Source organism: Scardinius erythrophthalmus (assembly GCF_964197995.2).
Source record: "Scardinius erythrophthalmus genome assembly, chromosome: 4".
Classification (NCBI taxonomy): Eukaryota; Metazoa; Chordata; class Actinopteri; order Cypriniformes; family Leuciscidae; genus Scardinius; species Scardinius erythrophthalmus.
Window position 1 is genome coordinate 14915161 of NC_138224.1, and position 25837 is coordinate 14940997.

At 39.2% G+C, this 25837-nt stretch overlaps 1 protein-coding gene across 1 annotated transcript in view; it reads right to left on the reverse strand.

Annotated features, from left to right (window-relative positions):
- Nucleotides 1-14238, reverse strand: part of hgfa (hepatocyte growth factor a) — a 24497-nt gene extending 10259 nt beyond the window's left edge. Inside the window, exons 1-10 of the mRNA XM_081362726.1 lie at nt 14099-14238; nt 10163-10307; nt 9093-9205; nt 8542-8656; nt 4462-4604; nt 4182-4302; nt 3982-4100; nt 3367-3532; nt 2540-2673; nt 1680-1773 (exon numbers count right to left, since the gene is read on the reverse strand). Of these exons, the coding sequence (XP_081218852.1) occupies nt 1680-1773; nt 2540-2673; nt 3367-3532; nt 3982-4100; nt 4182-4302; nt 4462-4604; nt 8542-8656; nt 9093-9205; nt 10163-10307; nt 14099-14162 (1214 nt within the window). The 5' untranslated portion in view covers nt 14163-14238. The remainder of the gene's footprint in view (nt 1-1679; nt 1774-2539; nt 2674-3366; nt 3533-3981; nt 4101-4181; nt 4303-4461; nt 4605-8541; nt 8657-9092; nt 9206-10162; nt 10308-14098) is intronic.
- Nucleotides 14239-25837: the final 11599 nt, after the last annotated feature.

Below are 25837 nucleotides of genomic sequence, written 5' to 3' on the forward strand. Positions count from 1 at the left end.
ACGCCATTTGAAGAAGCTGATTGGCTTTGATCTGCCCGTGTTTTGAGAGCGGGGGACAGCACTTCCTGGGGTCAGAGGTCACTCCTGCAACATGTCCATCTGTCTGTGCCATTTTGGCTTTTAAAATTCCTGTAAATTAAGTGATGTTAACAGCTTAGCTGAGGGACTACAGGACGCTGAGCGAGTTGCTTTATGGGGCATTTGTCTCCCGGAGAACAGTGTGTGGTATTTTCTGTCCTCGGTGTATCAGTGATGAATATGAGCGGCCCGGCTCTCCCTCTTCTGTTTGTTATCACTGCCTCAGTCCTCTTTCAATGTTGTAATACTGCCTGATAACCGCCTTTCAAAACAAACTCAACATCAGTGCTAATATATGATTTCTGCAAGGAAAACTGGTTCCAAGAGTCAACAGGAACCCATGAGAGAGCAAAAGTGCAAAAAAGCTCGAAATATTTCAAAACCGAGTGAGATGCCTCACTGACTACATAGACAACTGCCTTCTAAGACAGCATCCTGACTAGAATGGAACCTTGTAAGACAGATCTGGATTGCTCTACATAGTCAAGTGTAATACAAATAGCACTCTGCATGTTAAGGGCGACAAGCCAAGCCATCATAAAAGAACTAGCGGCAATGAAAGCTGATAGTGTTGTCGGCTGCCGACAACACTTGACAGTCCTTTTGGTGCGCTTGAACACACCAAAAGGACTAAAGTCGACTGTCAACTAGCATGTGCGTTCTGCACCAGCATGTAAGGAAATAACTGTCTATATCAGCAGGTATCAATAGTCTATATTCATCCTTCAAAAAGGGAAACCTAAACTGGAACTGCAAATATGCAAACCCAAGCAGCATTTCCTTACTGTAACATTTTGAAAATACATCATGCTGATCACTTTCTTCATTCCAGGTGGCTAACGTTGTTGAAAGATTTCGCATATTGAATGCTCAGGTAATTTGAACCGGTCTTTTCTGTCTTGACTTCTTTGCTTGCTTTCATCACTTTCGCTTTTATTCGCATGCACTGACTCGTTCGCTAAGCCAGTCAGAGTTCTCTATTCAACGTGATGGGTGCCGACAGTGCGGAACACATTGCAAAAACTGGGCCGGTAGACGCTCACTGATGGCCCGACGTTGGAGGACAGCCGACTGTTGGCTTAGTTTGCACAAAGCACAAAAGACTCACAACTGATTTCAATTCAGGCAACGCAACACGACACGAAACTACAAAATACTTGATATACAATATCTAATAAGATTTTGGGTAAAATACAACTTATTTTATGTCATTTTTAATAGATTATTCAATGTTGAGCATTGGATCAAATGTAAGTGTATGTATTTTTCACTCATTTGTGAGCCATTTGGATCTTTTTATAAATCTGCGGCACTCATTCATCCAAAATTGGCCAAATTCAGTGTCATTTTGAGTTATACAGTCAATTCCATTTTTATGACTGGATTCCACGACTGTGTTTAAACCAGCCCACAAATTCATGCCATTGGTTGATCACTCAAACCCAGCAATGCTGAAAACAACTGAAAGTTAGTGGTTTGTGCTTTGTCTCATTTACTTGTTGTCTCTGAACATTACCATGGAATAGAACGCATTTTAACGTGAAAATGAAATGGCACACGGCAGCTTTCAATTGTTTTAGTGACTTCATGGAAACGTGTACCTGAATGTGTGGTCGGACCACAGCCCACAAGGAATCCCAGATCTTGTTTTCGACAAATTGCCACGGTAACTCTCCCCGTTGTCTTCATAACATTCTAGGACACAGATAAAACATACAGTGTTAACATGCCTGAACACATGCATGTACAGTATCTTCAGTAAAAGCCATGCTTATTCAAAGCTCCATGTTTAGATTATTTATGGATTTGCTGATTGTATCCATGCTGTCATCAAGTAAGCATGTTTGAAATAGCATTTTACTAGAGGGGGAGGGCCGATTTCACGTCAGGGACCACTTTACAATTGGTGGTTGGCAAACAAGTAGGGGAAAAAAGCTTTTGTCTGTGCCAAGATCTGACTGAAGTTTGAGTGAATCCAGAGAGGCATTGCTCTGTCTCTCTGACCTGAAACCTCAAAGGGACTCTCTTCTGGTGAGAAATGTGTCTTTTGAAACACATAGCTGGAACACACATGAAAAAAAAAAGAGACTATTCTAATAGGATTTTGAAACAGACTACACGATTTGTGCAGAAGAATCTTTTTCTTTTAGGAGCGCTTGTATGACACAGACGAAGGGGAATGTGAGGGTACCCAGAACAAAACCGCACTGGAGCTGGTGCCAGATCTTTACAGGCAGTCTCCAAACGTCCGTGATGGCGCCTCTGTGCAAAACATCTTTGTCTTTCATCATTAAAATTCTTGTAAATTATGATGAGCTAAGCGTTTTGGAACAACATAATTCATTATGTGGCTAATATGGTTCACGATGCTTAGCCATGCGGTGCAGTACAAGTGTGAGAGTGTGTGTAAGCGTGTAAGAAGTGTGTGTGTGTGTGTGTGTGTGTGTGTGTGTGGGCTTACCTGTGCTGTCAGAGCTCTCTGCCTCACATCTTGGGATGTTGGTACAGAAAGCTTTGCGTACTTTTGGGTCTCTGGTGAAACACCAGGGAATTTCAGAGCCATCAGGGTTTCTGCAATAGTTCTCCCTGAGATCCCTGAATGGGACACGCACAAACAATTTTGTAAAATCACATTTGCATCATGTATATATTTTTTCTGCATCTTTTTCAGAATGATTTAGTACCAGTCAGAGGTGAACAACCCCCTAATCCTGTAAATGTTTACAATATGTTTGTAATGATTTTGCTGGCAATATATCATTGAGTAACATTGTGTATATTGCGATGATTCTAATGCGCTTTTTATTTGGTTGTTAAGTTTTCTAGTGTGTCATTAAACTAGTAAGTTTGAGAACATTAAAGCACAAAAGTTTAAATAATGTGTCTGATTTATAAAGAGTGTTAGAGTATGTTTTATTCATTTATGTAAATCATCAAATTTTTCTCCATGTGACATGTTTTGGGGAAATATCATTCTTGCTTTCATTCATTAACAAAAACCTAGTGGAAAACAATTCTTTAGATTTTTTGTTTTATTTTACTTTATTTCATTCAATATTTTGAATCTATTTGGTTACAGTAGCTATTTGGTGGCATTAAGGTTCTTATGACTGAAAAAAACCCTACCCTTTTAAAATATCCAAGCATATTATGAATATCAACAAAAGGTAAATATATCATATTATATATTTTCCATTGGCAAACACCACTCATATTTTCTTCAAAAAGTGTTATGTAGTTATGTGATTATGATGATAATAAAAAAAACATTAGTGTAGAATGACTCACTTGCATTTATAGTTGTGTGGTGTGTATGAATGGTTGTGAGGAAATAGGGCGTCCCAACGTTGACAGGTCACACCTGCAGGGGTCACACTGACTGTACCCCTATAGCCCTCTCCCTGACCCCGAAAGCAAGAGGTGGTCACCTCCACTTCCACATCATTATCTGAGTCTGAAACAGAGATAGGGAGAGAGAATGTCAGGAATTCCAGGCATGGGATGAAACACAGGAGTAACTATGAGATTTACAACAAGCCAGTGCACCTGTACACAATCCCTGTGCCAAACTAAATATCACGCACACGCAACTATCTGTGATAGATGGGGTTTCATCCACATGCATTACAAACTTTTAGCTTGAATTACATTCAATAATATAATAAATATAATATAATATAATATAATATAATATAATATAATATAATATAATATAATATAATATAATATAATATAATATAATATAATATAATATAATATAATATAATATAATATAATATAATATTTTAGTCAGGTACAAAATGGAGAGAACACAATATCACAACAAATCCAAACCAGAAACATAGCTAAAACCCCATAGCATGTACGTTTTATAGAAAGAAAGATGAAGAAAAGTGAACTGACCACACACACTGATGTTACAGTATTCCCATGTTGTGCTTTTGTCCATTGTGTAACACCACGGACGCACGTCATTATTGGGATTGCGGCAGTAGTTGTCATCCAGGCCTTTACCTGCATGCCTATAAATACAGATACAGAAGAACGAGTAAATCGCACAGTTGAGTGTGTATATGTGTGTGCGAGTACATGTGAATGGGTACCTGTGAGGCTGGTAGGTGTGTTTATGAGGTTTCTGTGAGTCCCATCTCTGGCACTCTTTCCCACTCTCTGTGTGATCCATGGGCCCCCTGTATGTTTCCCCATTACACCTCATGCACTCCACTACAAACACACAGAAACACACAGGTATTACAAACACCAAATGCACACATAGAAATAGTCTTATCACGCAGATGGTGCAACAGACACAAACACACTCACATACTGTACTCTCATATCACAAATAACACATATTATAGTATAGATGAGGCCATCTCTAACCGTCTGAACATTGGGGCAGCCCACATTCCTGGTGCCGAGTCTCAGTGAGTTCAGTGAAGCACCAGGGTCCACTTGGATCATTGTCCGGGTTTCGGCAGAAGTTCTGACGCAGGTCAAACTTTTTGTGTCTGGCAGGCTTGAAACTGATAAATAAATATATAGATAAAAGGAGAGGGAAAACAGAGTTAAAAATTCAGTTAAAGTGATCATCCAGCTCAAATTGACTTTTGTCCACTACTCCTAGGACCACTGTCCTGTTGAGTTTAGCTCTAACCCTAATTAACCCTAATTTTTGCATATAGTTTTTCAAATACCATGTATTCGGCATACTACTCTGTTGACATACTTTTTCCCCCGCATACTATATAGTAGGGAAGTATTTGATTTCGGACGCAGAAAAGGTGTTTTAGGATTACCACAATCTTCCAAGCAGGTGTGTTGGAGCAGGTTGAAGCAGAAAGTTGCAGAAAGTTGGACCACCAAGAGCAGGATTGGATACCCCTGGTCTTTTGGAACACTAATTGAGTAAATCAGCTCAATCAGCCTAAAAGGTCAACTTAGACAAGTATGAATTTCTAGTTAGTGCTAGTTTGGTGCTGGTTCACCTTGAGACCTGGCATAGCCATGTTGTTCATCAGCAAAACTTAGCAGGAGGTTGATCATGGAAGTCTCCTTGATTGAGCTAGTTAAGAAGACTGTGGGCCCTATTTTAACGATCTGAAATGCAAGTATCAAGCGCGAAACGCAACTTTGTTGGCGGGTCTTGGGCGCTGTTGCTATTATACCGGCGGGATAAATGACTCTTGCGCCCGACGCAAATCTAAAATGGGTTGGTCTGAAGTAGCTTCATTATTCATAGGTGTGGTTTGGGCGTAACGTGAAATAAACCAATCAGAGCGACATCTCACATTCCCTTTAAGAGCAGGCGCGCTTGTTCCATGGCGGTTTGCTATTATAACAGCGGATTTGCCAGGCGCGCGCCAGAGGCGGTTCACAGCCGAGGAGACTGACGTTCTCGTCAGGGCCATAAAACACAGAGAAGTTACATTGGATGGGGATGGGAGAAACCCACCCAAATTAGCTTCGGTTAAACAGGCGTATAATAATTTGGGTAAATGTGTAAGCTAGATTTATGCCTATTTTTTCACATCTTCATGGACAATGATTTCCCTCGTGTGTTCATATTTTTCCTTGTAATAATGTATGGTTTTCTAAAAATGAGAACTGCTGCGTCTGTGTGTAGATGAGATAAGCAAAGTGTATGCGCGTTGTGCACACATAACTGATTATGGCCAAGCATGCGCCCTTAAAATAGCATATGAATAACATGCGCAACGCGCCACTGACTTTAGACTAGGTTTTTCCTGGTCAGTGGCGGAATTGTTTTCTAAACCTGCAAAATAGCACCATGGAATGTTTGCGCCGGAACACGCCTCCTCTTTGCGCTGAACCGCCCCCAGGAGCACAAGTTCATTTCCTAATTTACCGACGTGCGTCTGTGGAGGGAAATGTCCGCTGTGCGCGGGTGCAAAATAGGAATGATATATGCGTCGGTGTACAAAGTCAATTGCGCTGGGTGCAAGATAGGTCTTTCAGCAGAGAGGTCCACACCAGGATAGTCTACATTCTCAAAACGGGTTGACCAAGATGGTCAAACACAGGGGTGTCAAAAGTGTAGCTCCAACCTTAATTAAATATTCCTAGACCAGTTGATCAAGGACTTTGAGATTAATAGATGATTCCAAAAGGGCAGGTTGGAGCTAAACTCTGCAGGCCCTCTAAAATGGCCCTCCAGGAGCAGGATTGGACACCCCTGGTCTACCAGGTCCCACAACCCTATATACAGGATAAACAGTATGGAAGATGTATGGATGGTCCTCCACATGTTTCCCTGGAGGACGGAAGCTCAAACCCTGAACAAAGTCTCCTACCTGAATTTTTAAGTAACTCTTAAGACCTTGTTTAGCTTGCTAAGGTGTCTTTGATTAGGGTTGAAGCTAAATTCTTGAGGGTAGTGTCCCTCCAAGGCCAGATTTGAGGAACCCTGGTCTACTAGATTGACCTGAATATCACCTAAGCCAGTCTGGACCAGCTAAAAACCATAAATGACCAGCTTCAACCATGTAAAACCAGCATATTGTACCTCAACAAATGCTATCTTCTAAGTGTACCTAAACAATGAATTGATCTAGAAAACTCTTACAATCAAATCCAATACTAGACCTTAAATATAAGTTAAAATAACACCAGATTAGGACACCATCTAAACAAAAGCCATGCAGCACAGATGACTTGCTTAAACAACTGGGTTACGAAAGGAGTGTGGTGCTGGAATGGACTGTGCTCCTGCATCTGGATCTTGTGGCTGGTTCCACATGAGACCTGAGATTTCTACAGCTAATGATGTTGTGCTAACAGATGTTAGCCAGCTATTCTTCTCTGGCTTCCAACAGACGCTCTCGCACACTGAATGCAATCCAAACAGAAACTTTAAACTTTCTTTAATCACACTTACAACACCTGGAGGTCATATGAGTCGGAAATGGGCAATTTATTGGAAACTCTCCATTTGTGTACATACAAAAGGTTTTCATCTCAACAAAGTGACATTTCCTGGAAGTTGGCTGGCCACCGGCTCTGGAACCAGCACTGGCACCTTCTTGGTAGAAAGGGGGCTTGCATTCTTTGTCTTTTAGAGTAGATTTACTTGGTTCTCATCACATTCTTTCTGATCATTGTCTGCTGTCTCCCCCGTTTGGCTTGGCCAAATGTATGGGGCAGGTGGACACATTGTTCTGGTGGATAGATTGAGAAGCTTGGGTCTGAGAGGAAAAAGATCTTATCACATGGAAAAAGGTTCGAAGGGAATCGAAGTCGGAAAGTACTGTTATCCATAGGGAGGAGAGGATCTGGATTAGCATCTGTGCACTAGTCTCGAATGTTGCTCGTATTTTAATGTGTCTGCGGCTTTGTGAGCTCAGCTGGAGGGCAGACAGAACATGACTTCAGTCCATAAATCCTCCTTCTCTCATTCTTTTTCTATCTTTCTTTCATTCTCTCACCTCTAAAATCTTTATACAGCTTGTAAGCAGTGTAGCTCTTAGTGCTAATAACCTCTTGGCTAACAAGGAGCTGGCAACAATTGACCACATTAACCAGAATGGCTTGTGTTCGCACAGTCAAGGCATCACTCCGAATAGTCCCACTTAACTTCTGTTGTGAGAAAGATGACCCTCAAACGACCAGGCCTGAAAGCAATCTCATCTGCAGTCTAGACTAATCAGTGATTGTTGGCAGACAGCACACTGACTGCAATTAACGGCTAACGGCTAAGTCCACGCTAGGAACAGTGAGGAGTATTGCGAAAATTGTCAGAGACCATATGAAAGCTGCAAATGACAAGCTTACTGAGATAATGAGTTGCAGAGGAATGAGCGGTTTAAAAGACAGATGCAAGAATTGACTATGAATAGCGTTGTTTATTAGCTGTAGCTATTTACTCAGTGTGTACAAAAGGTAGATGCAGTTTACACAAAGTGTAACAGAACTTAAACGCTATTTATACTGAGAGTAAATAGTTTTAGATAATGTTTGCACACAGTGTAAAACACAATAATTAGCATCTTGTTTACGAGTGCGAGTAGTGATAGGTGCTATACACAAAGTGTAAATAAAAGTGATATGCTATTTATACTAAGGTAAATAGTTTGCGTTTTATTTGAAAGCACCGGCTCCATTGATCTAAAACAATTCACTAAGGAACCAAGAGGCGTCACAATGTTGCATGTGGATGTCTTGCAAGATCTGGTTCCTTCCCAAAGCATTTCTATTGGCTGAGACAATTATTTAGGGGTACTTTTTCAGTGCCTGACTGATTTAAACAATAAAAAAACATGATAGTGCATCTTAAAAATGCCATTCACTTACAATTAGCCTTATTTCCATTTAAATTAGGTCTATTTGCACAGAAGATAATGTCAATGACTTAATCCACCAGCGCTTTAATTAGCACAACTGTTTAGTAAATTCATCCCAGAGAGTCAAAGAGAGAGAAATCAAAAAAAGAGAGTGACTTTTTACTTGTGCTCATGTGGGATGGACATATTCCAGGATTGACACGTAATTCCAGTCTTTGTGATAGACCTTCTCCCCTTGTAGTTGACACCTGACCCAATGATGCACTCCCTCACATAGTCTGTGGAAAACAAACGGCACACAGATATTCATATAATCTGATATGATGAACGTTGTTTACAGATTACACATTTCACTGACATCCTGAAGTGATTTAAGTCTCCAAACACAAGTTTTACTGACAACCATGGCATAAATCTAAATTTTCAACTCCAGCTTTTGCTGAAAGCATAAACATACGGCATCTTGTTACCGTCAACAGTAATGCTTTCTTATACTCCGTTTCCTGCCAAATCTCTTAAGCATGTGTTGTTTACAATGACAGAGGGGATTTTATACATAGAAGTGATTTTACACTTCGAGCCAGCAATCTAAACAAACATGACTGGCATTTGCGCAGTTTTACAACCAAATATTTCCAAGAAAACGTCAGAAATAATAAAAGTAAAAAGTCAAGTGTGAGTGAACTTCTTCAAAAGGGAATTCAAAATATTTACCTTTCTTCTCGAAAAGGTCACAATTGGGTTTTCGCTCTCTCTTTGCGCCTTCGGAGAAACGATCGAAGGGAAGCAAGTGACATTTCCTGTTTATCTGGTCAAAGTAGAATGCCCTGTAAGGAAGCAAGGAGAGAAAACCAAGAAAACGAAAGACAATTGTTGGGTCAGAGAACCACCACGATCAGATGAAGGTCCCTAGTGAAAAATAAATTTACCAAAATGTATTTGAAATACTGTTACTATGATACATTTACATATTTATATACTAAATAAAAATACCCTACAATTGTGCTTTTGGTATACTAAATTGGTATACTTAAAGTCTGCTAAATTGGAACAGCTAATTTTGTACTTAAAGGGATACTCCACTTTAAAATGAAAATTCTGTCATCATATACTCACCCTCATGTTGTTTCAAACCTGTATGAATTTCTTTCTTCTGCTGAACAGAAAGGAATATATGTAGAAGAATGTTAGTAACCAGACAGTTTCTGGTACCATTGACTTCCATAGTATTTTTTATTTTTTTTTCTACTATGGAAGTCAATGGTACCAGAAACTGTCTGGTTACTGACATTCTTCTACATATCTTCCTTTCTGTTCAGCAGAAGGAAAAAATTCATACAGGTTTGAAACAACATGAGGGTGAGTATATGATGACAGAATTTTCATTTTAAAGTGGAGTATCCCTTTAATGCACTTCAGTTATCTGGAAATAGTGCTGAGGTCCAACTAAAGATAATTAAGTATATTTGAAACATATATTAAACACATATTATATTAAAACACATTTTAGGCTTAATATTCAGAAATGTGCATTGTGCAATAAAGAAGTACTCCACATAAAGTTAAATTATAATATTTATATCTGCAAGTGTCAGTTAATGTGAATGGATTTGTAGTATACAAAGTATGAAATACATGTATTTTAAATACATTTTGGTCTCGGGTTTTTTCACTAGGGTTGAGAAACAAAACGACATGAGTAAATGATAACAGAATTTTCATTTTTGTGGTTGAACTACCCCTGTAAACTTGTGTGTCTGTGTGATTACATGTGCATGTGTCACCTGCAGGACTTCTTGCTCTTGCTGCATTTGCGTGCACAATCATCCAGCGAGAGGTTTCTAATTCGAGGAGATTCTGGACAGTCTGTACAAAGCAGCCGGCTGTTTTCACTTTTCTGAAACCTCTGCAATGTCTGTTTTCTGCACTCTGAACAAAAGAGACAAGGAGATTAAACCCAAACACACACGCAGGTACTTAAAACACACACACGTACATGTACACTCGTAATCTCATACATGTCAGAGCTGTCACACACATTATCAGAAGGGTCATTCTCAGGAAACAGTCCCATTTGTACCAAATTTGTGTCTCTGTGAATTAAAACTGATTGACAGATTTTCCTTACAAATTCATTTTCATTTTAAAATTTCCACTCTTTAGAGTGTAATGAAAAGAACTTTTTAAATACTTTTTTTTTATGTTTGTTTTGACGTGACCTGTTTTTAAAATGACACTTTGAAATATTTTACAATATACACTGCTATTCAAAAGTTTGTGGTCGGTAAGATTTTGTTTAATTTTTTAGTCTCTTATGCTCACCAAGGCTATATTCATTAGATATAACTGTAATATTGTTTTAATTCAGCATCACTAGTCCAGTGTCACATGATCCTTCAAAAATCATTCTAATACTTTTTTTAAGATTCTTTGGTGTCTAAAAGTTTCTTTAATGAACAAAAGTAAGCAGAGTAAACATACATAGACTCGTCAGCATTTACATTCTTTAACATGAGTATAATCAGGTTTCTGTTTGCTATTTTATGACTGTTTGCTATTTATTTCTTCTGCAGAAATGAATGAGAGGCCAGTAAAGGGCCGAGAGACTCTCACTTACACACACGTGTCACGATTCACTGCACTGTGGTGGTCCGAGGATATTTCTAAAGTCAGCTTACATACATGTGCTAAGCTCACATGGTAACTCCCACACTAAAACATATACATAATCTTTCTATTGTTTCCAGGTCCAACGTCTTCCTTACACTGTCTTTATTTGCTGATCTGCACTCTTAAATGCAATAGTACAAAATTACAACTACATCAATTTTTTACAACCCAATGAACCCGTGCAGACGTTCTTCACTGAAAATCTTCCCATCCAGGGAGTCCATGAAGCCAAAATGGACAATTCTTGTATCATTGCAGTATTTATTATACTTGATTTGATTTATAAAAAAAATCATGTGCCCTCATAGTCTCAAAATACTTTCCCCTCCCTATTGCAGCAATGGCTCTTCTGTGATGATGTGTTTTCTGGCATGAGAGTGGGACAACCTGTCACTCACATGACATCACAGCAATAACAAACCAGGGGTGCGTTTCCCGAAAGCATCGTTGGCCAACTATGGTCGCAAGTTCATCGCAATGTCCATTGAACTCTATTGGTAACGACGGAACTTGCGACCATAGTTGGCCAACGATGCTTTCGGGAAACGCACCCCAGAACGATCCAATCAATTCCCCATGGACAAAGTCAATTCCCGCCCAACATTTTTTCTTGTGTGAGAATTTCACCTGGATACGTCTCAATAGGAAAGAAAAGACAACTTCTGTTCCATGCCTAATTTAACAGGAGAACCTCAGCAACCAGATCATTGAGTAAGAGAGTACTTTCAGTTTTGCGGACTTGTGGTTGTCGTCTTGTCCACATGCTTGTGATGTCAACAAGAGTCTCGGATTTTCATGTTTCATAAGTGTGCTGACAGTAATCCATAAGGGCAGCATCTGGGACAGGGTCGAACCTGACTCATTAAATCACAAATGTTACCAGTGAATACTGACTTAATATTTGTCAAGTCATATGGACTCATTTTATGGCACTTTTTTTTTTTTGTTCTTTTTGACGCTTGACATGCATGTTCACTTCATTTTGGATGAACTATCCCGTTTAAAGGCTGATGACAGAACTGTATATACTCTCCCATAGGCTGTTATCTCACTCAGTGACAGCGTGGGCATGAACTTGGATCCGTTCTGTGCAGTAGCCTTGGGCCCGGTGCCCTGATTATCAAGTCATTCAGTAAACTGTTGAAAATCAGGGGTGAAAGGTAACACCCCTCAGTTTGATTCAGGCACGCGTGGTGCTCCACATCTCTTACCGAACTCCTGTGGCTGAAGCGGTTTCGGTGAGAACACATTATTAATGTTTGGGCCGCATCTGAACACATCTGGATTTCATCAAGCTGCTCTTCAAACATTGATCTTTTCCTTCAGCGCCCCAATTAGACTCCTTTAAATTCCTCTTTCTGGCCTGTCGGGGGCATCTTTATCTCCCAGCATGCTTATTAGATTTGGCTAAATCGCTTCCTTAAATAACAACGGGATGATGGTAGCAATGAGGATGGGCATCAGTGAAACATCAGCATTAATGGTTTCAGTCTGACTCACTAATGTCCTTTCCTTTCCTAGAGCTTCAGTGAAAGTTTGAAGAACCTCTCGTACTGTGTTTACGAAGCACATCTGGTCTGGTGAATATTTGCAATGGTGAAATATGGGAGAAACGGCCCTGTCCAGATGTTGCACAGCACGTCGATAACGCCGCTTTAGAGAGTCCATTCACCCCATATGTGCGTTCGCCCATTGCTGGAAATGTGCACTCTGGGAAGGGTCTGATGCTTTACTGTTGCGCATCTAATGATGCATGTCATGAAAGTAGGACTGAAGTAGCGTAAATGTTGGAGATTTTATACACTTTTTACAGTTTCAAGCCCCATGAAAATGAAAAGTGTCTTGCTAAAAGACTCAATGGTGATAATCTTGTGGGGTTTGAACCTACAACATACTGTTCCAGCACAGAACTTTGACCATTAGGCCACACCACCCCATATCCTCTGCACTACGTGATGCATGCAACATCTCCAGGCTTCCGTTTATGAGACTGAAACATGAGGAAGGGTCAATGGGTTTGTGTAAAATCCAAACTAAATACACACTATTGTAGATGAGGACAGTTTGAAAACTGGCCCCCTATTAAAACACCCCTTGATTGTTTATTCCCCCTTAATTGCATTTTTAGTTTTCTACCCCCCCCCCCCCCCCCCCCCAAAAAAAAAGCTGGGAATTGATGCACATGAACCCTTCAGGCACTCAACAACCTTCCAACAATTTACCATGGTAACCATAGTTTTTACCATATACTGTAAAACAAAAACAAAAATCATCTTTATAATAATATCTTGGATTTCCACTTGGTTAGAATTTTAACTCAAGTTTCTTCATCAGTAAAGTGCAATGAACTTACAGGTTGTAACTCTGACACCACTTTGTAGCAATTAAGCTTCATTCATAGATAATGCAGTTTAATTAAACCCAATTTTAGAGTACTGAGAGTGAGAGTTTACAGTGTAGTTGTCATTAATATGAGATCTCCTTCAGACAGTGGCAGAATTTCATTTAGTTTAACTTCTTGTCAGGACACAGATGGCTTACACTATGCCTTAATTTTTTTAAGTACAATCAACTTAGATGTTTAAGTCATTTCAACTTAAATTACATTAAACTGGCTTAATGATGAGTTGAAACTTGTATTACTTATAAAAATGTTTTATTTTGATAAGTGAAAGTAATGTAAAAACATATGTTGTCATAACTTATTGATCATATAATTTTCAATAACTGCAGTATGGTAGGCTACTTGGTCACCATGGTATTTTTTTTTTCTTGTCTTAAATATTAAACATACACACAATATCCAATATCCCCAGAATCACTTTACCCTCAAAATGCATAAAACATCTTACAGCACATTACTTTTTCTAAGACAGCACAAAATAGTTAGATCCATTACTTGATTAACTTTTTTTTAGATGCATGAACGTTTTATCGACTTCATATTACTCAAAGACAATCTAACAGTGGCATCGTTGCACTGTGATCAACACGATTTAAAACACAATCAGTTAATCAATAAGTCACTTCACGTGGTCATGGTCACTCACCCGCATCCATGGACAGTAAGACACACAGAAGAGTTTGATAAATCCACATTATGTCCAATTTCATATTGCTCGGTTTGATATTCCAGGATTTGGGATGGAGAATTTATAAGGTCCGAGCTGGTGCTGCTGCTGGTGTGAGTGATGAACAGGAACAGATCGCAGAGATCTTGCGCTCTCTCACTCACTCACTCTCTCTCTCTCACGCACGCGCCGCGGGCGTCAGCGATTATTAGGGAATTTAACCTTAAATTTGGAAGTGGATGTGGGATTGATCAGAACTCGGATGAATGCATCATTTCCTAAAACTCTGACTGATAACCACATTAGAGACATGCAGATAAGCCTAGTCTTGCCATGAGTGAATGCTGCTGACCTTTAAAGTGTGATTGTTTTGTAGAGCTTGTAATTAGAATCTGTTTATTATTATGTGTAAGATATAGGCATCATAAAATGTATATTACACACAGTTATGAATAAATAAGGCACTAAAAATAATAATTCAACACACTAAAATATACAAATATACAATATAAATAAAACCTGTATGAGCAACATGGTGCAGAGTCTATTGTGTTGGATTATGATTACAGTGTTAAAGTGTTAAAGGAATAGTTTACCCCCCCCCCCCCCCAAATTAGTTTTCATTTACTCAGAATACTCACCCTTATGTCGTTCTGAATTACTTTCTTCGGTGGAACACAAAAGGAGAAATTCGGAACAATTGCAGGTCGATGTTTTCCATGCAATCATAGTGACTGAGCTTTTAAGCTTAAAAAGACTCAACAACTCCATAAAAGTATAATAATTTGGTCAGTGCATTGTCGTCAGAAGTTGACAGAATAATTTGGACTGTTTTGCCATATTTAGAATCAATAAATAATAGAAAAATAGCATGTGTAAACAGAAATGGGTTTTATTCACACATCAGAGCTCATTTAGTAAATCAGAGGTTCATATCTAGCCTTAATGGAACTTTATAGAGCATAAGACAACAGCTCTGAGATGAACATACTAAAATTTAAATCTTCTACCGTGTTGGGGAAGGAGCTGACCTTTCTAAAATATGCATTTTCACGGAAGTTCAAGGAAGACATTGTAACAGGCTTGAAACTCAGCACTGTGCAATACTTTTAAGGGGAGGGGACAATACATCATCAATATCAATGCTGGGAGAGATGGTTAAATGAAACAGTCCCTAAAATGTGAGTCTGAGAGCTACCCTTTGGCTTTTTAGCATTACTGTCCGTTTCATTATACTTATTCATCAGAGGCGAACAATAGAACGAATTAAAAGAAAATCCCAGGGACAAAGTGGACTTTTAAGGAATCACAGCACAATCCTCTGCCATGAAACTAAGCTATCCGAGAAATCAAAGCAATCATCTGCCAGGTCACCTTCAGGCACAGAGTTAGATTGCAACCTGAAAGTGAATTCATGAAGAGGGATTGGGGCTAAGCGAATCTCTGACCACTTCACACCCTGTTATTCCACAGTAAAGCCAATATAGCCACGGCATCAATAAAGAAAGACTTCTGATGGATCTCTCCTGCTCTGGATGCTGGTCAGTGTGGCACAGCTGGAAGCAATCCCATTCCGATTGCCGAACGCCGGGCTTCATGTTTAACTAAGTGTTCCTGAGTATTTAGACGCGAACCATGTGGAGGGCACAATCGTTATTTCACAGGAAATCCACACTTTGGCCGTTAATGGGCAGTTCTAAATGCCCTCTAGAGAGCAAGAGAGAGAGAGAGAGAGAGACATAGAAAGAGGTGAAACGCAGACCTCGGATTCTTTCTCATTAAGTCGCGTGGAGCTTTTAAAGTGGACCTAACTGTTGAAATGTTTGCATTGCGGTATGTGTGGCGAGCAGGTGGGCCCAAGCATGCGGTATGCTGGCCAGCCCAGGTGTCAGCGTGTCAGTTGGAGGGAGAGAGCTGTGCCTGGCGGGGCTGTTGGGGAGAATGTGGCCAGAGTAAATGTCTTGACTTAAATACATCAGGCTGGGCTTTGACCACCACCCAATCCCCAAGGGCGGCCCGGCCTGGTGAAACCCATTTCAAAGCAGCCCCAATGAACTCCCCTCAGTTTTACTGTGAAAATAACTCGTTTTACAATGAGATGAAAGAGTCTTTATTGAGCAACTGATAATGATGCAGGCCCATTTGTTAGAACATCTGTCCGTGTCAGGTATCACACTCCAGAGTGACAGCTGTTCTGTGGGATGGGTCTGCTGAGGACAAGACTTTTCTCATCTTAGGAAAGTATCACTATACATTTTCTGAAATATTTCAATTACAGTATACTCAGGTTTGAGAATTTGGACAAACCCCTAAAGGTGCGGTAACATTATCTGCAAAATTTCACAGGCAAAAAAGTCCACTGCTCACCCGAAAATGAAAATTCTGTCTGTAATTACTCACCCTCATGTTGTTCCAACCCCGTAAGCCTTTCGTTCATCTTCGGAAACACAAATTAAGATTGTTTTTATTAAATCTGAGAGCTGTCTCACTTCTCCATAGGCTTCCCTGTAATTGAAACTTGCCGGCCCAGAAAGTTAGTAAAGACAATGTTAATCAAAAAAGTAGGGTGGGACTTGATTGAATGGATGGAGGCAGATCTGAATGCAAGCTTGCAGTCAATTGTAAGAAAGGGGCGGGGTTTAAACAGACTAAATGATTGGTGGAGTCTGGCATATGTCACCAGAGAGAAATCCATTGTTTCACCAGGAGATACAGTTATGATATTTTAAAAAAGTAAAAAATGGATACATTGCTATGCTATGTATTGATATTCACAATAAGATTGATAACCTAACATGCATTTAGAAAATAGATTTCCATTTCTTGCCAACTTTAAGTATCAAATACCATCAGAGTGATTTATGTCATGGTGCAGTTGTGTGTTCAGTGTAGATGTACAAATTTGCTAGATATACAAAGACTATATAACACGAATATTTGATACTAATGTTCAGGCAAAAGCTTTGATTAGAAGCAACATTTCTGTTCTATAAACACTTCAAATCATTATGCAATCTACAATAAGTCAATTCTACAATAATTAAATAATAAATTATAATAATTTTGCAATAATGGAATACAATAATATTTCACTGTACAAAAACAAAAACAGAAATGGCTTTCGTTAAACGCCTCGTTGGTTGTGTGTAAAAGTGCGATCACATTAGCAAAATTTCACAAGCAAAAAAGATCCATTGTCTGCTGTCAATATGAAGTACACAGTTCACACAGAAGTCACTTTAAAACTTTTGTTGGTCAATGCAGAAAATTTGTGTGACCAACTTGAACCCGATGCGTGGGGAAATCTTTCACCCTTATGCAAAATTCCCGATCTCATGGCATCCTGTTAAAATGACTGGGTTTCAACCAAGAAATTTGCCAAAGAACAGTAGATGTCACCACAGCTTAATACTGGGGTAGGGATGGCCACATAGCAATACCCTGGGAAGGCACCATTCACATTTTCTTCAGTTTTTTGTTTCTTTATCTTGCCGATCCCGACTGTGGCTATAACGGCCTGGCTCGGTGCAAGCATGAGTTTATGTGTGTGATCTTGCTCCAAAAACGCTTGTTCCTTTTAGAGAGCACTTCATTAAAGTACCATCAGAACTCCCGTCTGAACCTCAGCCACTCCTCCGATCTCTGTCTCTTGCTGTCTCGTTCATTAATTGCCATTCTTATTCATTCTGATTGTATCTGTTTGTCACACTCCCAAACAGTCTCTATCTCCATCACTGCCTTTGCTCAAACTCTCCTCATCAGTGTGAGCGATGTCGCCTCTGAGGAGTGCGCCTGCTTCGGCTTCAGCCTTTATATTGCAGCTGGACAGAGAACAAGCTCAGATATCAAGGGAGGAAAAGCAAGCCATGAGCACAGGTCTTAGAGTCACTTTAGGACAACACAGGCCTCTTAAAACACTGGAGAGAGATTAGGATAAGACTAAGGTTTAGGTAAAATATGGATTTTCTGTCTGGTACATGTGAATTAGCACCAAGGGGTCAAGTTTTGGCAGGCTAGAATAGGCCAGTTTGCCCCTACTGGTAGAAGTCTGCAAAAAGCATCTTTTCCCATTTACAGCCATTGAAACGTAGCCATGTGTTCTGATGGAATAAAAATTTTTGCAAGCAACATATAAATCTCAAGTATTTCATTGTGTTATACTACATGATTTGTTGATGTTTTTAATGTCATGCTGTGCAGCCACTTTTTATTGTAAAACAATTGTAAAAAAAAAGCTTTTTTACCACCACTATCGCTCACATATCTCCCGTCCTGTTTCTTTCCCAAACGGGCCCTTCAAATGTATATTTTCCTTCCTTCTTAAATTCTTATTTCAAGAAAACATTACTGTAGATTTACTAGGGCATTAAGTTTCAAAGACAAACACTTATGTATATTAGGTGTTGTGGTCTTTGTCTCTCATCTTATTTTACATTTGCACAAACACACACACACACACACAATTACGACATAAGTCTTGGGGCTCTGAAACTAGCGAGATGGAGGGGTGGGTCTCACACTAGAGGCTTGAGGAAAACACTACTTTTCCAAGGCTGGAGTCTGTCATCCTTCTGTGTGCACTTTTGCACATACAAACACACATGCACTAGTACCATTCCCTTGTGGGACTAAAGTCTGAACCCTCACCGAGGGGTCTAATCGCTATTGTGATCTCCTTTCCTTGACCTTTGACCCAAGTTTGTCAAAGTATCTCTAGCCAGTTAAAAAAGAAAATCTTTACTATGTACTTCCATAAAAAAATGCTAGGCACAATATATGTATTGTGTTCATGCTATATTGCAACACTTTTGCTACTATTACAGTTTTTTTGGATTGCTTAAGCACGATTTTCAAAACAGGGCCCGTGTTTTCAAAACACTACACACAGTTAGCACAACCACACACCCAATTAGCAAAACACAACAGATCCTTTGCATAATTAAACACTCTTGTAAAAACTATACACTTCTGTTTAAAAACCACACTTTGTTACCATATGAAACACACACGTTTCACATTACTATACTCTGTTCGCACGAGTTACACTCTGCTGTGATAAACCTAAAACACTTTTAGCACTTCTACTTCCCTATGATTAGATACACAAAATAAATTTATTTAAAATATATTTTCAGAGTATATTTTGGAATATATGCAAATATTTGAAATTGGCCCAATAAATATATTTCACACTTAACATCATATATTTTTGTTATATTTCAGAATATATTTCAATGTATTTGGAATATATGGCACATATATTTTTGACACTTTTGGGGACCCATACAGAAAAAAATACATTGAAAAATATTCTGAAATATAACAAAAAATATATGATGTTACAGTAAGTGTGAAATATATTTATTGGGCCAATTTCAAATATTTGCATATATTCCAAAATATACTCTGAAAATATATTTCTTTTGTGTATGGGTACCATCAACAAAGTACAAATATAATGTAAATTCACCAAACACTACACAAGACTAATGTTGCAGACTGAAGAAACTCAATTATTTCTCAACACGCCCAAAATGTTGACCTGGAGATTCATAATACTGTAACAAAATGTCACTTTACGTATTGTACTGTAAGTTTACTGTAAAAAAACAAAACAAAAAAAACCTAGACATTGTCTCTTCGCCTAGCTGGATCTGGCCAGAGAATTTCATCAACATCGCAGGCAATGTTGTCATTAGCAAGACACCTTGGAAAGAAACGTCTTGAATGACTGCTGCTTTTTATAGTGCTTATACACCTGATTGGTGTGTCTACAATTAAGCAAACAAGTGTTTGCACACCTGATGACTGTGTTGAACCAATTGGTTGGACGGTGCGGTAATTTGACAGTCAGTGCTTTGGTATTGCAAGGAAGTGACTTCATGATAGATTTTTGTGTGTAATGTATGTTAAGTGTGTTTAGTGTTTTGCAAATCACTGTGTGTAGAGTTTTGCAACAAGTGTGAGGTTGACAATGTGCTTATAGTTGTGCAAATATGGGCTGATGTTTTGCTTCTTGAGTGTAAGGTTTTGCTAATAGTGTACTACTTTTAATTTTAGTGTGTAAGCAATCCAAAAAAACTGTAAGGTTAGGAACAGGTTTTATGGTGTGGTTAGGCTTAAGGGGTTAGTGAACAGTGTAATTAAAGATGTAATTGCAGAAATTAATTACAGCTGTAATAGCATGCAGGTATTTGTTTTATATATAAGAAATGTAAAAGAAGTAGTTAAAGACACTTAATATAAAGTGGGACCGAATGTTGCTTTGTGGTTGCTAAAGTGTTCTGAGTGGTTGTTAGCATGTTAGCATTTTTATCACTGTTAACATGTTGGCATAGACCTTATGCGCCAGAGAAACAAGCGCACAGCCATCTTTAGAATTACGTGTTTGAACTTCCGTTTTTTTTCCGGTAGCTCTGTATATTTCAATGGCATCGCTGCTGAAGAGTAGCTGGTGAAGTGGATTCACCAATTGTAGAGTCAATGAAAGTTATCACGGGCACTGTAATTTGAAGCGGATAACCAGGAAGATTTCAAAACGAGCGGTTCATTCATAAACCCGTAAGATCTTACCTTCATTCTGTGGAAATACAAACCGGAACTTAACAAGTGCAAGTGCCAAAAAGGGGTGTGGCAACATGAGTACTATATTGTTGCTAGTGTTATCTAAGTGTTTGTTAGAATGTTGCTATACAGCTAAGGTTTTCCGGGTGGTTCCAAGTTTGTTACATACAGGCCCAAGTCAAAATAGTCTCATAATATTCTCGTTCCTAGAAATGGCTTGTATTCCTTATTCAGTCATACAATGCCCATTTTAATGCCCAAGTTTAATACTAGATAGCACTACTAAAACTATAGCTAGCAATAAAACAGTGATAGATGTGTAAAGGAAATAAACTTTGACAATGACAACTTTGAAATTGACAATGGAAAGTTAAGAGTTTCTCACTGAAAATAGTTCATAGAGTCTAACTAGCATAGCAAACACAGTGGTGTAACAGCCAATCATGGCATCCGCATTCTGGAACCATAGTTCTCCCTTGTGTGGTAATAAAGCGGCCCTCCAGCACTATGAATCTGCACGTCTGGGGCTTTCCTTGCTTGTTGTGTAGCGATCGTTGGTCCCGCGCTCTAATAGGGAGCAGATGGCGTGCTATTTCACAAGTCGCGCCTTGGAAAAACATTCCTGCACATAAATCCAATTACAAACGAGCAGGTTTCTTAACCCCGGTGCGCGTGCGACCGGCCACAGATCACATCGGTGCAGCTCGCGCTTTCCTAAGTAACAATGGAAACAAAGGAAAGTGGACTGACCACACTTTTGCAACTTTACGTCAGTGAGGACACAAATGAACAAGTTTCACTGAAGCAAATATAATAATTATGTTGGAATAAACAGTGTTAAGAGGACAATTTGCTTTGTGGTCATGACTCAATCTGGAATTTTCAGGGTAAACTTCTGAGGCTTCTTCACTTTCTGACGTAAGTTTGTCTTCTGCTCTCAAAATGAGTCTTTACAAATGCTTATTACATCATATCTGGTAAAGAATTGACACTCTTCCTATTTAAACAGCAAGTTGGGGCGGGACATATCAAAGGCTAGTACTTTTTTTTTTTTTTAAATAGACAATACGGTTTAGTTACATCACAAGCATGATCCACAATTCGCTACTTGCTATTGCTAGTTTGAGGCAGGTGAATTAGGAGGAGGGGCATTCTAATTCCAGAGAGCGTTTGATTGGGCAAACATTTGTAGTGCAAGATGAGTCATCAATATCTCTGTCCTGTTTCCATAACAAAATGTTGTCATCATGAAGCTTAAATCAGTACAGATAACAGATCCAATGAAAATGTTTGACAGAAACTAAGTCAAAAAATCCTGTAAACGATTTCTAATCTCAGTGGTGTTGACTGACTTGCTTATTGGTTGTCTTCCAGTTCCTGGTTTAAAGTTTTGAAATCAAGCCCAAATAAAAGACCCTGCCCTGGCCTGGAAAGGGTGGAAGGGCTGGAGCTCTGGTGCTGTGGCAGCTGTGAGATTGTCTGGCACCTCATTGCTTACTAAGTGGCTCCACGTGTGCGGGAACAAGCCTAAATAAATTGCTTTACCCTTCCAGACACTCAGCCACACGGCCACCCCTAGCACCCTGCTGAGACCGCTCAAGACCGGACTCGGGGTGACTGCTGTGTCTTAAGTGGAGTTATTAGCGAGGAAGAGAGAACACAGAGGGAGAGGGCAAGCGACAGAAGAAAACAGGAGACAGGTGTTAATAGATGTCCTGCAGCTCTCAAAAGCCCCTAATGCAGGTCTGGGTGCTGGACTTCAGTTTCACAGGCAGCAAATTACCTGGACCGCAGCTTGACCCCCTTAGCTTTCAAGTACACACACCACCCTAACCAAAAAAGATGTTTGGCATGTGAGTTTGGACACTAAGGGTGTTAAGTTAGTGACCTATAAGCAGATTTTCATTGTTAGTCTCACTGACTAAAAAGAGAAAATATTCAGAAAATCTTGGCCAAAAATATGAACCGAAACTGCAACTTTAACATGTCTGGTAGCAGAAAATGAGACTCGAAGGATATTGGGATTACAAATTCAGTTGACATTTGCTTTTCCTAATGGTCCACATACAATTTCACATAATCCAAATACTACATCAATGTACTGTAGGGTTTTTGTTTGAAATAGAGTTAGCTAAAAAGTTTGTTAAAAGTCAACATTACATTGAGTCTATATGTCATTTTTTAACAGTCCCACCCAACCATCTTTAAGGTCTGTGAGAGAGATGAAGCGTTTATGGGTTTTCACACTTGTAGTTTGGTTCTCTTGGTTCTTTATGTCCGGACCAAAAAAGAAAATGATGCATTTAGTCCTGATTCGCTTAGCATTCACACTGTAATTTTTTAATGCCGCGTACTTATGAGCTGAAAACTCATAAAAAGCTTATAAAATGTGTCAAGGAGTCAAAACAGCACCAGGAATTCTTCTGTTGCACATACAAACGAAGATCTGCTGCGAGATGGCGGTACCGAACTGTAACGGGCAACGTAACTCCTATGACGAGAAGAACCAGGTATCCTTAAGCATTCTGTCTGTCTATCTTGTGACATCACATCCTATTTGGTTAATTTAGATGTCTTTGGTCTGTGTTGCATTCATATTTCAGTCAAACCGCACCAGTGTTTATTTGGAATGGAAAAGGTGGGTGTTCGGATGGCAGGGTCTAAACTTATTCAAATGAACCGAACTGACAGAGCAATCACACCAGAGTTTGTTTTAATCAAATCAAACTTGCCAAGTATGAACACACCCTGTAACTTTGTGGCAGTCATTTGGCTTGTTCTCATAGGTTTGGTGACTAATGAGCCAGCAATAATCTCCTTCTCATCTCCAACAAGCTACAAACTTCTCATCGGATCCTCTTGTTTGTCTTTGCCTCAGAAAATATTGTTAATGCTAACTCTGCACAATGTAACTGGACTCTATTGTTAAGGTCAAGGTAAATTAGCAACCCAAGCAAGTAAAATATGAGCCCCAAAGAACCTCTTTTTCTTCATTGCATACCTGGACTTTTGTTGGGGATAAGAACTTGGATAGATGATGAAGACCAACAGATGTTCCTCTCCCTTAATTCTTTGGGAAGTGAACCGTGAAAAATTAAAAATGACCATTTAAAGTCTGGAGGAGAAGTCTTGCAGGACTAGGTCAGTGTCGAGAGTTTTCTACAGTGATAAACTAAGTTTTTGAGCTGCTCTTTGGACAAGAGAAGTTGGCCATCATAAGCATCCCAAATGAGGAAATTGATTCCAGACAGTCTTCCTACTTCTGTTATGACTTTATAATTCCAGGCCTGTTTGAACTCTTTAGTGCACCTCCAAAAGACCCAAATACCATTTCTAGGGTAGCACTGGCTCGGCTGAATTAGGTGTGGGCAAAAACCAGAGTGGCACCGACAAGGAAGCAGAAAAAAAACCACATACACCTGCGCTCTGTCTGCCACACACACTGAATTCCAGTTGCTGGAACGCCGAGAGAAGATGCCACTGAGATGCAGAACTTGAAAGAGGATAAAAGAGCGTCTGTGTGCATAAATAAACCAACCCCCGGGGCAGAGTGACTCCACAGCTGAAACATAAAGCACATTAAAGCAGATTAAACACTCAGGCAGCTGCCTGGCATCTCACATCGTGCAGACACTTTTAATAACCCTATCATGTCACAAGATCATTATCACAATCACTGCTTCCTGCTGCAAAACACATTGTGTTATTGTGAGTCAAGAGGTTGTGTTCAGAAATGCTGATTCCACAGACTCTATCCCACACCTGCAGATTCAAAAAGACTCTACACATCACTACCTTCTGAGATACCATGCTTTGGCCAAATTTAAACATAGCACACCATCAAAAGAAGTGTAAAGTATTAGTCATAATTAGCATTTCAATAGGAATCAGGGGTTGTTGGTCATGCAAATTCATGTCCAACAGACAGTAACTTGGTTTGAGACTTCGGTGTGAGCTTTAATATTGACAATGGATATTGGACGATAGATAATTGACAATAGATGATAATATTGCTAAATTGACAGCACCTTAAGAAAGTAAAATTATGTTACAATGGAAAAACTGAATTCGGAATACCATACCAGCATACTACTATTACTGACTACTATCTTTACATAGCAGAAATAGCAAGATTAACATGCTAGTATGCTATTCCAAATTCAGCCTGGTTTTTTTTAGACATGTACCATTGAAATACCATGGTATTCTTTGAAGTACAGTGCCCTAATAATACCATAAAGTATGAATATGATAAACTTTCATTACCATAGTAATAACATTTATTTGCATTAGATCTCAAGGAAAAAACTGATCATGGTACTATCATTGAATTAGCAATGGCAGACAGAGCTCAATGAAATATTATTTATGAACTGAGTTCCGCTGACAGTTATAGGTTTAAGGGTGAACCTATACTTTCCTTTTCTCTAAAAATCAGATGTTTCTATATGAATCACATCATTTGAATTAATAAGAAATCGCCTTCTCATAAAATAATTATGTTTTCTCATGAGATTTGTTGGTGAGTCTTTTGTTTGGATCACTCTTCTCGTTCTCCGTGCGAATATTCGACACTGAATTTACTCGAAATCAGTTATTCATGAGGTTACATTTTGGTTGAGGTGCTTTTTATTGAGACCGCTGCATTAAAGGAGAACTCCGGTCAATTTTAACATTGAGGTCATTTTTTGGTAAATTTGGAGTGCTGTCAATACAGAGAACAACGACAAAAATCGGTGTTGCCTACACCATGTTATCCTCTTTTTAAAATTTGCACCCTGTTGACTTCAATGGGGCAAGTTTTAAACCAGCTTTTAGCCTCTTAACATCCTTGATGTGTCATTACAAGTGCACAGGCAATGTGAGTGATTCCTTCAGAGTGAACACGAGTGAATCTGACTGCAGTAAATGTGAAAGATGTTAATAAAAATGATGTTATTTCAGCCAGCGCACATACCTGTATTTTCTTCCTTTTTCGGTCGAAGGCCATAGTAATCGATTGTGGAGTTCACGCGCGTGATCATAGGTAACTAAACCTATGCGCGTGAACTCCACAATCGATTACTATGGCCTTCGACCGAAAAAACAGGATGTAAATACAGGTATGTGCGCTGGTTGAATAAACATCATTTTTATTCATATCTTTCACATCTA